The sequence below is a fragment of the Myotis myotis genome, unplaced genomic scaffold (genome assembly GCF_014108235.1).
Source record: "Myotis myotis isolate mMyoMyo1 unplaced genomic scaffold, mMyoMyo1.p scaffold_m19_p_1, whole genome shotgun sequence".
Taxonomy (NCBI): domain Eukaryota; kingdom Metazoa; phylum Chordata; class Mammalia; order Chiroptera; family Vespertilionidae; genus Myotis; species Myotis myotis.
This window is the reverse complement of record NW_023416313.1, coordinates 154,413,054-154,429,631: the sequence shown is the minus strand read 5'-3', so window position 1 is coordinate 154,429,631 and position 16,578 is coordinate 154,413,054. Positions and strand designations below refer to the sequence as shown.

The following is a 16,578-nucleotide window of genomic DNA, read 5'->3' as shown; positions in this document are numbered from 1 at the left end:
ATGCTTCCTTTCTATTAAAAATTATTTTGGTGTGTTCTTTTAGAATCTGGCTCTATGCTTATTTTTAAAATTGAAGTAGCCTGTTTTCTATTAACTCTTTTGTAAAAAGTCTCAATCAAGAAATTCCATTGCAAGTTATATGAACTGAGTTTAGAGAATTTAGAATTTTGAAGGAGTATATGAAAAATTACGAGATTTTATAAAATGGCATTTTGAATGTTCAGAGGTAGTAGATTGGGCTATTATGTGCACTCCTGTATGTAAGAACAGTTACTTCTCAATGCCAGCAGAATTGTACCACTCATATCCATAGAATTTACAGTGCTGGGCTTTGTGGGTACTTTGTGTACTTACTTGCACACACTGGGTGCTTAGTGAGCTGTTGTTAAATTAAACTTACTGAACAAAATTAAGCCTATCTAACCTTGACAAAATTCAGCTAATATGATCGTTGTATATTTCTGTAAAAAGAAGTTGACAAATGAGAAGAGCAACAACTATGTATTAGACATTCATTATTTCCCCTGTGCAGAATTCTTTGTTACCTACTATAGGATTGGTTCTAGAGCAGCTGTGGGCAAACTATGGCCCACGGGCCGGATCCGGCCCATTTGAAATGAATAAAACTATTGAAAAAAAAGACCGTACCCTTTTATGTAATGATGTTTACTTTGAATTTATATTAGTTCACACAAACACTCCATCCATGCTTTTGTTCCAGCCCTCCGGTCCAGTTTAAGAACCCATTGTGGCCCTTGAGTCAAAAAGTTTGCCCACCCCTGTCTAGAGCCATTACAAAGAATTCATAAGACTGGTTCTCTTATGGATTCTTTTTTATATAGTAACTAGAGGCCTGGCCTGCGCTCTCTCACAATCCGGGACCCCTCAGGGGATGTCAGAGAGCCAGTTTCAGCCTGATCCCTGCAGGCCAGGCCAGGGACCCCACCGGTGCATGAATCCGTGCACTGGGCCAGTTTCGGCCCTATCCCTGCAGGTCAGGCCAAGGGACCACACCAGTGCATGAATCTGTTCACCATGCCTCTAGTATGCATATAAGATCTTTGGTTAATCTCTTTCCACCCTCTCCCCTTCCCTCTAAGATTCATCAGACTACTCCATGTTTCCATGCTCCTGTGTTGATAATCTGCCCTCTTGTGATCAGTGCACATCATAGCTACTGGCTGGTTGGCTGGTCGGCCAGTTGCTTAGGCTTTTATATATATAGATAGATTTTGCAGGAAGATGAGGAGGAGAAGGAGAATCATCATAATTTGATAAATAACCCCTGGTCTTCCCTTTTGAGCCTTTCACAGTTTGGCCCCTTTAATAATATTTATTGGTCTCATAGTTATTTTTCTGACTACCTTAACCCTCACCTACTGATTTGAGTGCTCAGATAACCCAGACTTGATCACCCAATGCTAACAAGAATCAGTCTAGTTGATTTCAATGCAGGATAATGTGATACTTGAAGACAGTATTTAACTAGAGAGAAAAGGTGTTTTGAACTCTTAAATTTTGTTTAAATTTTCTGAGAGAGATCCTGTTTTTTATTATAATCTCACAGTGGTATGTTCTCTTCAGAAGTTTAAGAACTACTGTTCTAACCATCTTGCAGAAAGCTTTGTAGCCTGAGGGTATTCATGATTACTCAAGTCACAAATCAGTTGTCCTTTGAGCCTATAACACATACTGTGCTGTGCACTGTGAGGTCAGTGGGCTTCTGGGATTTCTAAAGAGTGAAGAGGAGAGTAGCATGGAGGTAGCACCTGAGCACAGCCCAGCATGCCATGCATCTCACAAGGACATGAAGATCTCAAAGATAATAAAGTGCAAAACAGCATCTTAAAATTTCAGATAAGAAGTGATGGGGACCAAAAAAGGGAAAATAGACATGGACTCTTATGTATTCTGGCAGGTTCTTAATAGGCCTTTGGATTTTATGTCGAAGGAGAGAATGATAAGGATAGAAAAGGCATTGTTCCTGATTTCTTCAAATGTACCTTTCTTATTTTGAATTCTCTAGCATTTAGTTACTCTTTTGGGTAGTTATTACATTATGCCTTGTTTTACACAATTTTTTGCATATCTGTAATAGTAAAAGCGTAATATGCTAATTATACCAGACAGCCGAACAACCTTCTGACGCCCTTCTGGACGTCCTTCTGGATAACCTTCTGAACGAAGCTGGGGCTGCAAGGGCCGAGGCAAGCCACCGCAGCTGGGAGGGCCAAGCCCCTTGCACAAATTTCATGCATCGGGCCTCTAGTCCTATATAATAAAATTCTAATATGCAAATTGACCAACCAGCGGAATGATCGGTCGCTATGATGCACACTGACCACCAGGGGGCAGACGCTCAATGCAGGAGGAGTGCCATTCAGCCAGAAGCTGGGTTCACCGCTAGTGAGTGCGGTGGCGGGAGCCTCTCCCGCCTCCATGGCAGCGCTAAGGAGCAGCGAACTGAGAGGTAAGAAGCAGCGAGCAGGTGAGGCGATAGGGCCTAAGCCGACAGGCAGAAATCCCCTGAGGGGTCCCGCACTGTGAGAGGGCACAGGCTGGCCTGAGGGGACCTTCCCCTCCACCCCCGCCCCCCCCAGTGCATGAATTTCATGCACTGGGCTTCTAGTATAATATATCTTCCTTGTTAGTTTATAACCTCTTGAAAGCAGGGACTATGTTTTTTAACTTTCCATATTCTGCAGTGACCATCATGGCCCCTTGTCCATATGAGGTGCTCAAAATTTTTTGTTGTATGTTGTTTTAGGGAAGCTGTTGAGAATTTTCACCATATCACACATTAAACTTTATAGTGATCCAAGGGTGAAATTTCTCTCAGGATTTAGTCTTTATAATAGTGTACTTTACTATAAATATTGGACAATTTTTATTGCATGGAGATGTATTTTTACTGTAAATCATGCAGCTCATTTGGTTTCCTCTTTATATTGATTATTAGGAAGCCCAGAGCCATGTGAATTTTTCAATTATTTTTGATTATTGTAATAATAATTGCTGTTGTTTAGGTAGTACTACCTACCAGGCACTGTTATTTGCTCTATACATTGTATTCTAATTTATCCTTATATCAACCCTGGTTTATTATCCCTATTTTGCAGATAAATAAACTGAGATCAGAAAAGTTAAGTAACTTGTCCAAGGTTACACAGCTCAAAAGTGGTAGAACATGTACTTTTAATCACAGTGCTCTGCTGCCTCCCAGAATCATATTTATATTAATTCATACAGGTATTACCATATTACAATACATATGTAGTACACATATTAACCAGTATGGCATGTGTTACTTAACAGTGAGCCAAAGGGGCAGGCATGTGGTTTGATAAAGGGGAGTGGGGTCATTAAGATTAAAGTGATGTATCAGTGTTTGCTCTCATCTCATTTCAGAGCTCACAATAATTTTAGATCATTGCTACTCAAAATGTAGTATAGGGCTGGTGTTAGTCCATGAACTGTTTGTTATTGGTCCAAGGTCAGCTATTTATAAAAATTGAAACTAAGCATTGAGAAACTTTTATAATCATTTGAGAGTAGTTTTGTATGTGTTGATTCTAATAATTAAATTTTGGCCTTGTATTTTATATCCTTTTAAAATTTAATTTTTGGTAATTCATTTTAATTGTATTTTACAGAAGTTTCAGTCTTCAAAGGTTTAGAAATATTTTTAAAAAGTGGTTCTTAACATAGTTTGAGAAGCACTATTATAGGAATAGCTTTTGAAGTTTTTAAACTACTCTTTGTCTAAAAAAGAAAAGACATTATCTGCAGCTTGAAATTACATTCTATTTTGTTCATGTTTCTGAATATGAATTATGAATTTATACGTTTTATTACTTTGTCAGTTTCTTGGTTCCTTGAGAAGAAGTCCTAAATTGAATGGACTTTTTGGGTCAAGGGAATTTTTTATTTTTTTCGTATACTTGGTACTTTTCTCAAGAATGACACATTTTAATTAAGTTCTTGATCCAAGATAATACTGTGAGTAACTTGTCAATCACCCATACTTACAATCTCTTTTCTTGACTTATAAAAATAGCTAATAAGGCAATTTGAATTTTTTGAATATTCATATTGTTCCCTGGAATAATATGAAAGTAAAAAAAATAACAGCAACAACAAAACATTGCTGATGATGCCAGATTTTCCTGTTTAAGGAAAGCAAAGGTAGCTTCAGGTGATATTTGCAAAATTAAAAGCAGTTTTTAATTTTAATTTTTCTTTTTGGGTGGGTTGTGACATCCCCTTCTCTAATATAATATGTTTTAAAATAGTTTTATCCAAAGTTACAGACCTTAATAGGATTATTCAATATCATATACTCACTATCTCCTCTTTAAAATAATAATCTTTCTGGTGATCCTCTAAGGCAGTGATGGCGAACCTTTTTTTTTTTTTTTTTTTTTTTTTAAATATATTTTATTGATTTTTTACAGAGAGGAAGAGAGAGAGATAGAGAGTTAGAAACATTGATGAGAGAGAAACATCGATCAGCTGCCTCCTGCACATCTCCTACTGGGGATGTGCCAGCAACCCTGGTACATGCCCCTGACCGGAATCGAACCTGGGACCTTTCAGTCTGCAGGCCGACGCTCTATCCACTGAGCCAAACCGGTTTTGGCGATGGCGAACCTTTTGAGCTCAGCGTGTCAGCATTTTGAAAAACCCTAACTTAACTCTGGTGCCGTGTCACATATAGAAATTTTTTGATCTTTGCAACCATAGTAAAACAAAGACTTATATTTTTGATATTTATTTTATATATTTAAATGCCATTTAACAAAGAAAAATCAACCAAAAAAATGAGTTCGCATGTCACCTCTGACACGTGTGTCATAGGTTTGCCATCACTGCTCTAGGTATCATTTGATAAGGAATCCCTAGCTATCTTTTGCAATTTTAAAAGCTGGCTTCCAAATAAAGAAATGGGATAAGGATATGAACAGGTATATCAAAGAGAAAGAAATTTAAAAGTCCAAAAATGTTCAACCTCACTAACTCAGAATTGCAGATACCACTTTTGCAAGATCTAGAGATGCTATTGGGTTGGAAAAATGGGTACCCTTATGTGCTGCTAGTAGCACTGTAAATTGGTTAAGACTTTCTGAGGGTAATTTCACAGAACTCATCAGATACAAAAAAAATACACTGTCTCTACTAAGCCATTCCACTTTGGGGAATTTATTCTGAGGAAAAAACAAAAGATAGACTCTTTGATTTAGAAAACAATGGCGTACTGCATAGCATCAAAAAGGAAGTTGGCAGAAATATACTGTATATATTAAGAGAAGGAAATAGATTACCAAAACTCTGTATGATGTAATTACATTTTTGTAAATATATTTGTCCAATTATATGTGTAGAGAATAGAAAAATGTCTGAAGGATATATATATATATCACTCTTAAAGTACTAAAAGTGTTTATATAATTTTTGCACATTTGGATTTTTAAGTTTCTTTATTATAGCAAGCATGCTTTCAGACCTCTTTGTTGAATATTTGGACTCCATTTTAAAATGTACAGAATGGTACAGGAGGAAAGGAAGCCCAGTAATCAACAGGATGCCGCCATTCTCCAGGTCCTTTTCTGAAGGTTCACCAGGAGCTTGTTTTTCTTTCAGAGCTGGTTCTTGAAAGCTGTGTTTGAGTTTTTCTTCTTTTTTTTCTGTGACAAATGCCTATCATTTTCTAAACAAGAAAGCCTATGTCCCAGTTAGGTGTGTGGAGTTCTTTTCATTCACTTGCAGCCCTGTTGTGTTAATACTGAATAAGCAGAGACAGCCTGACTGGTGGTGAAAGATGGTAAGCCAGCCTCAGGGCTTTTTCTGGTCAGCCCTAAACCTCTGATTGCCACGTTTTCCTAATTTCCCATTTCCAGGGCATCACTAGAGTGACCTTGTTTGCTGAATATGATGCTCTGACTCTCCAAGATTTTCACATGCATTTGGAAATGGGCGGTTGGGCGATTGTTTACAGGACTCCAAATGAACTGTGCACTCACAGCAAGTTTGATAAACACACATTTCCTCCTTTTATCAGTGAGATTGCAGAATGTGAAGTATGAGTTTCCAGTTTTACTCATTCCCCTCAACCCTTTTCCTGTTTAAAAACTTCTACATACTAATTGGATTCTGATCTGTCCCTGTTTTTTATTCTGCTTAGTGGTAGTTGACGGCTTATTCTAATACCTACCTAGCAAGGTTTGGCAGTCCTTCAAAAATAAACTTTCCATGTACTCAACTTAAAGGAGATTCATCCCAAGGAATGTAATGTGAGCACTAATTAACAGTAATGACTGCTAATCACTTTGCTTTTTATACTCCTTTAGGAGCACTGCTATTATCCAATGTAGTTAAGTAAAATGCTTGTGTATGAATCAACAATGCGGAATCCTTTTAGCAGATATTGCTTACAATCAAGCTTTGCATAAATTAGAGTTAACTAAAATTGATTTTAATATGCTGTTTCTTTCTATAATAGTAAACTAAAATATCTAGTTAAATATACTGAATATTAAAAAGACATTACCTGATTTTTTGTTTGTTTGGGTTTTTTTTTTTTTGGCAATCATCCTTATGGAAGATGAAAAGCAGTATTGCAAATAAATCTTCTCACAGTTCAAGACATTTTTTCTTAGATTTCTTTGAAATTGTACGTGACATACTCTTCATAGTCACAGCAGCACTTTTTTTCTGCTGTAAGCATTTTACCAGATCAGTGAAAAGCAATAGGCTTATTTTTAGTTTTTCTGAATTTGTGCCTTTACTTCCTAGAGAATCTTTAAGTTATATAGCCTGTTTATATAAAGTTGGTTCATAAGATTGTGTATTCAGTGTTCATTAAAAAGGGTTGTTTTGTTAAGTTTAGTGTATTATTAGACTATAATAGTCTAATAATAAAAGCTTTCTATTTATTTACATGCATTCAACATACCTACAAACTGCCTTGCCTCAGGAGGAGACTAAGCAAAACTCATAAATTAATAATTTAAGGAACTGATACTCAAGTAGCATTTTGGTTAAGTTAATAAGTGAAAGCCTTAGAGTCAGTGATGGCCACTTTAACAGTGCTTTACTTTTGACTTTTATTAGTTGAAAATAACTTGTTAAACTGGGGCTTTTATAATAAAATGAAATCTACATGCCATCTGAAGCCCCTTCTCCTCTTTTTGATTTATGAGTATGCTAATGTATCATTGAAGAAGTTTTTAACACTTTTACAGTTCTGCACTTTGATTTCAGAGAAGGTGTTAATCTCTCTGAAAGTTTAAGAGTGACAAAATGAGTTGTATACAGTTTTCTTAGGGAATTTGGGATTCTTTATTGGAGGCCTTAGTTTTCTGATGATACCTGTATTGATGGTGATTTATCTAACATGTGATGTTGTATTATGGTTTGATGTGCATCAATGGAGTATACTGCTTTCTCATTTTACATATTATCTCTAGTTGCCTAGTCATGATGTTGTAATTTTTGTAGGGAAGATTAGTGTTTCTACAGAAGTTCAGCAGTTCCGGACATTATTTTTAAATAACCAAAATAAAATAATTTAATTTTCCTTTTAGTTTTGCATTATTTGTAGTGTCAAAAATTTAAAATTTAAATGGAAAAACTTAAATAGTAGTTGTTTAATAGGAAGCCTTATATTTTATATACTAGTCTTATTATAATACATTGCAAACGTATTAAAAACTCTTTGGTTGTACTTAATTGAATTTAGTTTTAAAGAATTGTAACAGGAATTCTGTGAGAGAACAGAAAATATATGGAAGCTTAATTGAATGCTATCCATATGTAATTATAAGATTTGTGAGTATTGTTGTAAGTAACTTATTTATTTTATATCCCAGTACTATTGCACACTATCACAAAATGAATGCTTAAGAGGGAAAACTTGCTTTTTCTATTTTGCTTTGAGTTTGAGTTTTTATGTGTAATAAAATTACATTTAAAAAAGGTGAAGATTTCAGTTTTGATCCTTTTTTGTTTGTGTTTTTTTTTGTTTTGTTTTGTTTTTATGTGGTATGTTTACTTTCATGTGAGAATGATTGATCTGTAGCTGCTATTTTACCCAAACAGGGGACAAATGGAATTGGCCTTTTAGACAAAAGTATGCAAACAGACTGCATTCTTTCTGCTGATAGAATTATGGAAGGACTGCATGAGGTGCCACATTCATTTTGCTATTGATTGTGAAGAGGATTCTGCACTGGGGTGCTGTTTCTATTGGATAAGGAGGTGCTATGATTAGTTACCTTTCTCATGAAAGCACTACAAAGGGAAATGCAAAATGTGTGCAGTGCAGTGTTCTCAATTTGACAGTTGTTTTTGTTAAGTCTTTTTTTTTTGCACCATTGAAGTCCAGCCTATTTTAGAAAAACATACATTTTGTTTTTTCCCCTTATATTAGACTAGTAGATTTCCATGCATTTTTGACCCTTTAAAGAAATTACACATTACCAACAGTTTTTTCTAGCTTCTATTGTAAAGCTTCAAAGCTGATGCAACAGTGCCCTCTATAGTCTTTTAGTGACCAGCAGTTTAATGCAGAGGATTTGGAATATTCAGGTAAGAAGCAGGATGTTTAAATTTAATTTTTGCCCAGACAAGAGACTCCTTTTTCCTAAGTAGACATTCTTGTTTTTCACTAGCGGCTTTACTTTAAACAAAGGGAACAAAAGACCATTCTGAGTTTTCATTTAGAATTATTGGCTACCTCTTGTTGTTGCCCAGTGGTAAATCTCAAGTTTTATCAGACATTCATCAGAGTAATTTGAGATAGAAGGCATCTTGCAAGCTGTACTGTCTCTTCATGAAATATCTTTTTGAAGTTGAGTTCTAATAGGAGTATTTTTTTAAAAATAATTTTGTTCCTTTGTACTTCTTTCTTCTATTTAATGAGAGCCTGAGTGGGCTGCCTAGAACTTAACTTTTACTTGTTCCTGAATTGTGTAGCCCAGGCTTTATACATGACATTATTTAAATTCAAACCAAGGGAGTCACACAATGACTAGCATGTTTGCCATTCATTAGCATTGATTTAAATTTTAGATTTTCCTTTCTCCCTTTTTTGGTTACCTTTTTTATTGTATATGTTGATAGCTAAATGTAAAACACAACTTTATATGAAGATATTAGGTGATAATAAAAGCAGACATCATATTCAGCTATGATTAGAAGAGAAAAATTGCATGAGCTAAGTTTATTTTGCTTCTAAAAGTATTTTAGTAAAAAGAACATGGACCCAAATCTTAGCTTCTCCATGTACTCACTATGTAATATTGAAAACATTTCTCAATCTCTGAGCCTGCTTTCTCATTCTCAAAATGGGAACTAAAAATAGCTCACCTTTTGAGGTTTTTGTGAGGGATTACAAATAATATTGTATATAAATTGGCCAAGTCATTATAGGTGCTCAAATGGCAATTTTATGCCAAAAATCACAATGTGAAGGTAAGTGGAGGTTTTTTGTGGGGGTTTTCTGGGGGTGTTTTATTTTGTTTATGGGAAAGTTGCAATATAAATCTAGAACACATTTAATGCGTTTTAGATTTTTAAAAATTACTATATCATAACTTTTGATGACATGTGTGAATCTGAAAGCCAGCATGGCATTTCTTGGTGATGTGGACTGACAAAGTGAGATGTGCATTAACTTTCAATTCCTTACAGACCTCATTCCCAAACTTCTGAAATAGGCCATGTTTATAAACTTAACTTTGGTAGACAGACATTTACCACAAACCAATATTTGGCAACATGTGAAAACTGATAATAAATGAAACTCAAAAATAAAGGAGTCTTTTATTTTTTTTCCTCTTAGAGTATCTGGGAACACTTAGGATGCTTTTCATTTACTAGTGTTCTTAATAGTAATTTAGAAGTCTTATTCATATTTACTAGGTAAGTGGTTTTTGCTTTCTCCACCCTGCGACAGAAAGACTGATGGCTAAAAATAGACCAAAGTGGAGCTTTTCTGGTAGAAGTGGAGGTGGGGTTTAATGTTCCTCTCCTTGTAAGGAACAAGCTTTATACCATATATGTGTGTGTGCAAAGGCTTGGTTCTTCTTTGTTTGGATTCAAAGCACCTAATTCTATGCCTGGCACATAAATGCTCAATTAATTAATGTGTGCTGAAATAAAATATTTTTGAACATCAGGCTTTCTCTTATGACATATAATATTTGAGATCCTATATGTATTAAAATGTACAGTAAATGTGACAGTGTAATATTACAGTAATTGTTTCTTTCTGAACCATTTAAAACAAGCACACTTCCAGTTTAATTCATGAATTTATTATTTAAAAGTCAACCAGATTGTTACAACTACAAATAATAATGGGAAATTAATAAAAAATTTAGAACTTTGTCTTCAAGATAATTAAAAGGTGTTGTATTATATAATAATGGATTTAGGCAAAGAGTCAGACACTTCAGATAACCTGATGATAAAAGTAATCTTGCACGGGGAACTTATGGATTGAATTTTCTCAACATTCAGTAAAGCACTGTTTTTCTCGCAGAATTCTTATTTGTGCTTCATATTGATTTTGAATAACCTTGAATTTAATATTATAATAAACCACATATTATTTTTAGTATATCACTTGGGTTAAAATTGAGAACTGCAAAAATGTCTTTTTTTATCGTTATAAAGAAAGAACCAGTGTTTGAAGCTGATAAATGAACAGGCTCTTAGTAGTAAACCGAATGTGGTAATTCTTTTTAAATAAGGACCAGTTGCAGTAAGCAACATATTTAAAGTTAAATTTTGGTTTACAAGACTGACAAGATGCTGTCTACCAAAACAAAAAGAATAATATATTTTTCCTTTGCAGTGAAAGTACCAAATTAAGAATCTGCTTAATTAGAATAATGATAAATGTAGATTACATTCCTGAAGATAGTGAAATACAGCTGCTCTGTCCAGGGAGAGCCTGCATCATTCACCCAGACTGTACAAAGAAGCAGTGAAGCAGCCACTGAAGGCTGTTAGAGGACATGTCCTGTTTATTCTACATACATTTCTTTTTTAATTAAAATGTCAATGATAGTTTTATAGCAGTCCTCAAAAAATCCTTTAAATTTCTTCAAGGTAGTAGAATATAAGATGAAATCATTACTACTGCTGAATGAAACAGATTAAACCTGAGGAAAAAATGGTATACTTTAATTTTTTAGTAATTCAGTTTTCTTTATTATGAGTTGATATTTAAATATGTGATGATATTTAGTTTTTACATGAGTTTTGCACAGAAGAAATGAAGCACAATCTTTGAATATACATTTTATTTAAAAATCTTTTGGAGTCACAAATCTTTTGGGTAGAGCCTTAAGTAGTATTGCATACAAATAAAGATGTAGATATGCATACTGTGGAATTCTCAGGGTGGGGCAGACAGTTATACTGTATTAGGATTATCTGGGTGGTCTTTCCTCCTCCACTCCATCACTGGGCTGTGATGAGGTCTAATATGTTGCCAGCGTCAGTGTCTAGAGACCAAAAAGAGGAACCGTTACACTGTATATTTTAATCTCTTACTTTAATGATGACTAATGATGTCTTCATAATTATGTATATTTAAGAAAACAATATTGTGTGTGGCAAGATATGTTGGTGGTTGTTTGTTTGTTTGTTTGTTTTGCCTCCGAAGGATAAGTGTGGACTCTGGAGTGAGACTTGTCTGCATTCTAGGCTCTGCCACATGATAGCTGTATGACCTTGGTGTAGTCAACTTCTCTATACTTCAGCTTTCACAATTGTACATTGCGCTAGTGGTAATACCTACATAATAAGGTAGTCTGGAGCATTTAAGAGCAAAATCCATGCAAAATAGATAATAAAGGAAGCCTCGATAAATGTTAAATATTATTTTATTATTATTGTTTTTATTAGGCACTAGGTATAACATTTCTCTTGCATCGGAGCAGTAGGGCATTGTTCATACTTAACTAAGTTAATAAGATCAGTGCTTTTTGTCATGATTTATCTGTTGACCTAGTTCTAGATAAGTTAACCATGCCCTCTGTGTCTTAAGGCTTAGCGTGGTAGAAATTCTACTGCTCCTTATTTTGTCTTTGATTGTCTTTTCTCATAGTGATTCATGTGCTAGTTTCTTTGGCATTTTGGTGAATGTGATGTCAAAGTCTGTGCATTTCAATATGTATGTTATGGACTACCCTCACTTGATACCAGATTTAATTGAATATTTTATAGGGTTCAGTTTTCTAAAGGGTCTTTCAAGTGCCCACTTACTAAAAACTTCTCAACTATGAAAGCTTTAAAGGCAGAAAATGCACACATCGTTAAGAATTTGAAAAATTTATATGTGAAAGTAATATGAAGAGAAACTTCTTCAGATGATTTTATTCTATATGCATTTTTAGAGCTTCAATGAAATGGTAAATGCAAGAGGCACAAAGATAAGTCACATACTATGTAACCATTATTCATAAAGTTTACACATGCAATGTGAGTTGTAGAATGTTAACATAACGTTTTATTTCCTCATAATTTGTTTCAGGCTTTTTGTTGTTGTTGCTAGAGATGTAAATAATTAAGGCACAGTGCCTGTCTCAAGGACTTAGTTAGCATTTGAGTTTTAAGGGAGAAAGTTACTGCTATGTATTCATCAAAATGATTATTTTTGATAAATGCTTAGCTCTTGTAAAAATATTTCATATTTCTTTTAGTGTACCTCTTTGTTCTGACTTGGCATTTATCCTTCCTTGTCTGACCTTTATCACTGAGTTTCTCCTAAGAATCCTGTGGTCTTTAAAGGTTCAGTATTACTCTATCTGTGCCTGTTTGGGAATTATACTTATGGTTCTTGAGTTAGCTTATAATTTTGATTAATACCTTTAAATAACTTATCAGTTATTCTTAACCAATTTAGTCTTAGAGCTTGTAGGTTTCTTCTCTATCCTGGTCCTCCCTAATAAAGAGCAGATAATTTCATATTTATTTAGTTTTTAATGTTTCCACCACAGTACTACTATAAGGTGTTTGTCAAAGTGAAGCTTGGTTTCTCCTGCACACTATTGTGCATACAGTTTTATATATATTAGGTAAAACTAATCTAGTTTGTGAAGATTTTACAAGGTTTAAGATGCCAAACTTAAGTTGATGATTTCTCCTTTATGATTAATTGATAACTGATTTTCTACTGCGTCTAAATCACTGCATTCACTGAATTCCTGGTTTTGTATGACAGATTTAGTATGACTACTCTTTGCCCCATGTTTTTATTGACTTGGAATCAATTCATTAGTCAGGCAATCTGAAATGGAAATGATTATGAAGCATTTACAATCAAGCAAAGTTAAGGGAAAATATAGTAAGTTACAACTTATTATTACTAATTACTAGTAACATAGTAGCTAAAATATTGCTTTATAAAAGACAGCTTGTGAATTATACAAATATTTAAGTATATAGTGTTCATTACCTGGACAGTTTAAAATGTGTTTTAACTAGGTTTAACAAAAGCAAAGAAAAAAGCAGTCATTATAGCTATCAATTTTGTAGAAAACAAAATAAGGATCTATAAATTTTATTCTGTTACGATTTGATGGTAACTACTTTCTTTATATTTAACCTAAGCCATCCTCAAACTAAGTGTTCTTATAGTTTATTTTCATAACTTATTTGCTGAAATTATTTGATACTTTTGCACAGTAAAAATAACATTGGCATTGCTTTCTTTATCTAGTTATTAGATTCTAATAGACCTGATTTTTTCTGCACTTTTATTTCATTTTTTGTTGTTTTTATGCTTAACTACATGGTTTTTTAAAAAGCTGTCTGTTACCTCTTATGTAGTCCTAAGAAAGAGTTTTTTCTTCTGAGACTAAGTTCTTCATACTCCTCTTGCAGACACACACAATTTCTTTATTTCATGAAATACCTTTACCATACACTTGAAGGGTTTTCACATTGTTCTTCTTATTTTTATCTGTTATTATTTAATTTTCTTTGATACTTATAATAATTGTTTTTAAATTAACAAAAATATATAAAAGTATAAAATATATGAAGATCTTACTTAAAATTTAATCATTCAGAGTTAACATTTTGATATTTTTCACATATATATATTTAACACACATACATAGACATATACACAGGTGTATGTGTGTGTGTGTTTGTGTAATCATTTGTGTATATAACTTTGTATACTGCTTTTTTAACTTTAAATATCAGGAGCATTTTCCCATGCCATGAAAACCTCTTTATGAACATAATTTAATGGCTACTTAATATTCCATCATGTGACTGTATGATGATTTCCTTGATGATTTTTTAATTTTGTAAATTAGGTTGAATCTCATTTTTACTGTAAATAATAGCACCTTGCTATGGGTACATCAATTATTGTCTACATTTCTGAAAATTAATTGCTTAGGATAGGTTTTTAGACTCAGAAGTAGTGGATCAAAGTACATAATTATTTTTAAGGCCATTGGTACATATTATCTAATTGATTTCCATAAATAACACCTGTTTAAACATGCATTATTTGTATTGTGAAACTCCCAGTCTTTGTTTAATGTATATGAAACTCAACTTGGAATTCTGTTTTTATAGTTCCTAGCATTTGGTGAATACAAGCTGGAAGTAGCATTCTGCCCATCTTTGACTGCATTTCATTCTTGGAAAAAAGCCAAAGAGATGTGTTAGGGCAGCTTAGACATGTAACTCAAAGCATAGGTTGATTATTCCCCCTATTATTGTGAGAAGTCAGTTTCCAGTGATTTAATGGGGCTACCTGCAATAGATAGCCAGCTGCAAAGAGGGCAGAATTTTAATATACTGTATGCTAATGTGCCATGTGTATGAACACAGATGCAGTTATAGATACATATGTTTGTTTGTTTTTAACAGTTATAGGTGTGATGTTATTTGCAATTCACTTTTTGGATAGGTTCTATTTTCTGAATAGCCATACTGTGTTCTCCTTCTGGATATCAACTAGTATATTTTCTATTGGCATTATTAAGTTTAGCAGTATTAGGAAATTATTTTTAATTTTCTCTCATCAAATAAATGATGATGGAGATTGTGGTAGAGTTATCATTTGGGGATATATATATATATATATATATATATATATATATATATTAAATATACTTTTATTGATATCAGAGAGGAAGGGAAAGGGAGAGAGAGATAGAAACATCAATGATGTGAGAGAATCATTGATTGCTGCCTCCTGCATGCCCCCTACTGGGAATTGAGCCAGCAACCTGAGAATGTGTCCTTGATCTGAATCAAACCTGCGACCCTTCAGTTTGCAGGCTGACACTCTATCCCTTGTATCAAACCAGCTAGGGCTGGGGTATATATTTTAAATATCAAATGTAATATTTTAGACTCTACAGATAATACTCCAGGTTTAAGCTGCAATTTTATGTACACTAACTACCTCATAGAAAATATCTTATGCTTCTCTCTCTCTCTTTTTTTATGACCATATATTATTAGTGTTGGCTATTTTTACTATGCCATTAAAAAAAAAACTATAATGCTGCTGTTTTGAATTTAGTGAACTATTTAGTAAAATAATAACAATACTAATAGTACTATAATAGTAAGTTCATTTGTAAGAATAAAACTAATAATGTTTATTTTATGGTAATTTTTACTAAATAGTTACTTAGAATTTGGAAAAAAATCATAGATTACCTTTTTAATGTTATAACTACCTTTTGTTGTTGATTTCCTTACTTTCTCAAAACTAACTAGGAAATCATGGCTTCTGTGACATATTTTGTTTTTAATCCTCTTTTTAAATCTTTGGTAGTTTCTTATCAGTGATATGAAAAATATTCCCACCATACTGGCTTGGGCATGTGTATAAGAGAAAGTGTATGGGGGTGCTGTTGAAAGTGGGTATTGCTGTTCTTCTCCCAGCTCCTAAGATCTCACTTTGTTTTTTCTGCTTTTCAGCTCTAAGCATATATAAATACACACATTTACATGAATTTTCAGGTGTTAAAATAAAGATTACAGGACCTAGACCTAATTTAATGGCTGAAGTTTTACTCACATTTATTCTCTTTCTCTTTTATTATTTAAATTGTGCTCATCTGTAATATTTATGTATTTTTATCAGTACAAACTGTTCTGTCCTTCACTGTTTTATGTCTCTTACTGAAGATTAAATGGTGGAACCAGAAAAACTCTTAGATCAGAGCATCTTGAACTTCAGTATGCATGGGTCATCAGGGCATCTTATTAGAAACTAGAGGCCTGGTGCATGAATTCATTCACCAGTGAGGTCCCTCAACCTGGCCTGCAGGATCACGCCAAAACTGGCTCTCCGACATCCCCCGAGAGGTCCTGGATTGTGAGAGGGTGCAGGCCAGGCCAAGGGACCCCATCGGTGCATGATCAGGGCCAGGGAGGGACACAGGAGGTTGTCCAGCCAAGGAGGGACCGCAGGAGGACCCCAGGGTGTGTCTGGCCCATCTCGCTCAGTCCTGATCGGCCAGACCCCAGCAGCAAGCTAACCTACCGGTTAGAGCGTCTGCTCCCTGGTAGCCAGTGCATGTCATA

General features: G+C 34.2%; 1 protein-coding gene across 3 annotated transcripts in view; it reads left to right on the top strand.

Moving 5' to 3' along the window:
• The window catches only part of DPH6 (diphthamine biosynthesis 6), a 180,691-nt gene that overhangs the window by 33,207 nt on the left and 130,906 nt on the right, over window positions 1-16,578 (top strand). The window contains exon 4 of one of the 3 annotated variants that reach the window (XM_036296639.1): window positions 5,898-6,449. The exons of the other annotated variants lie outside the window; for them this stretch is intronic. Within the exon in view, the coding sequence (XP_036152532.1) occupies window positions 5,898-6,083 (186 nt within the window). The 3' untranslated portion in view covers window positions 6,084-6,449. Of the gene's footprint in view, window positions 1-5,897; window positions 6,450-16,578 lie in introns of those variants that run through there. 3 annotated transcript variants of the gene reach the window in all.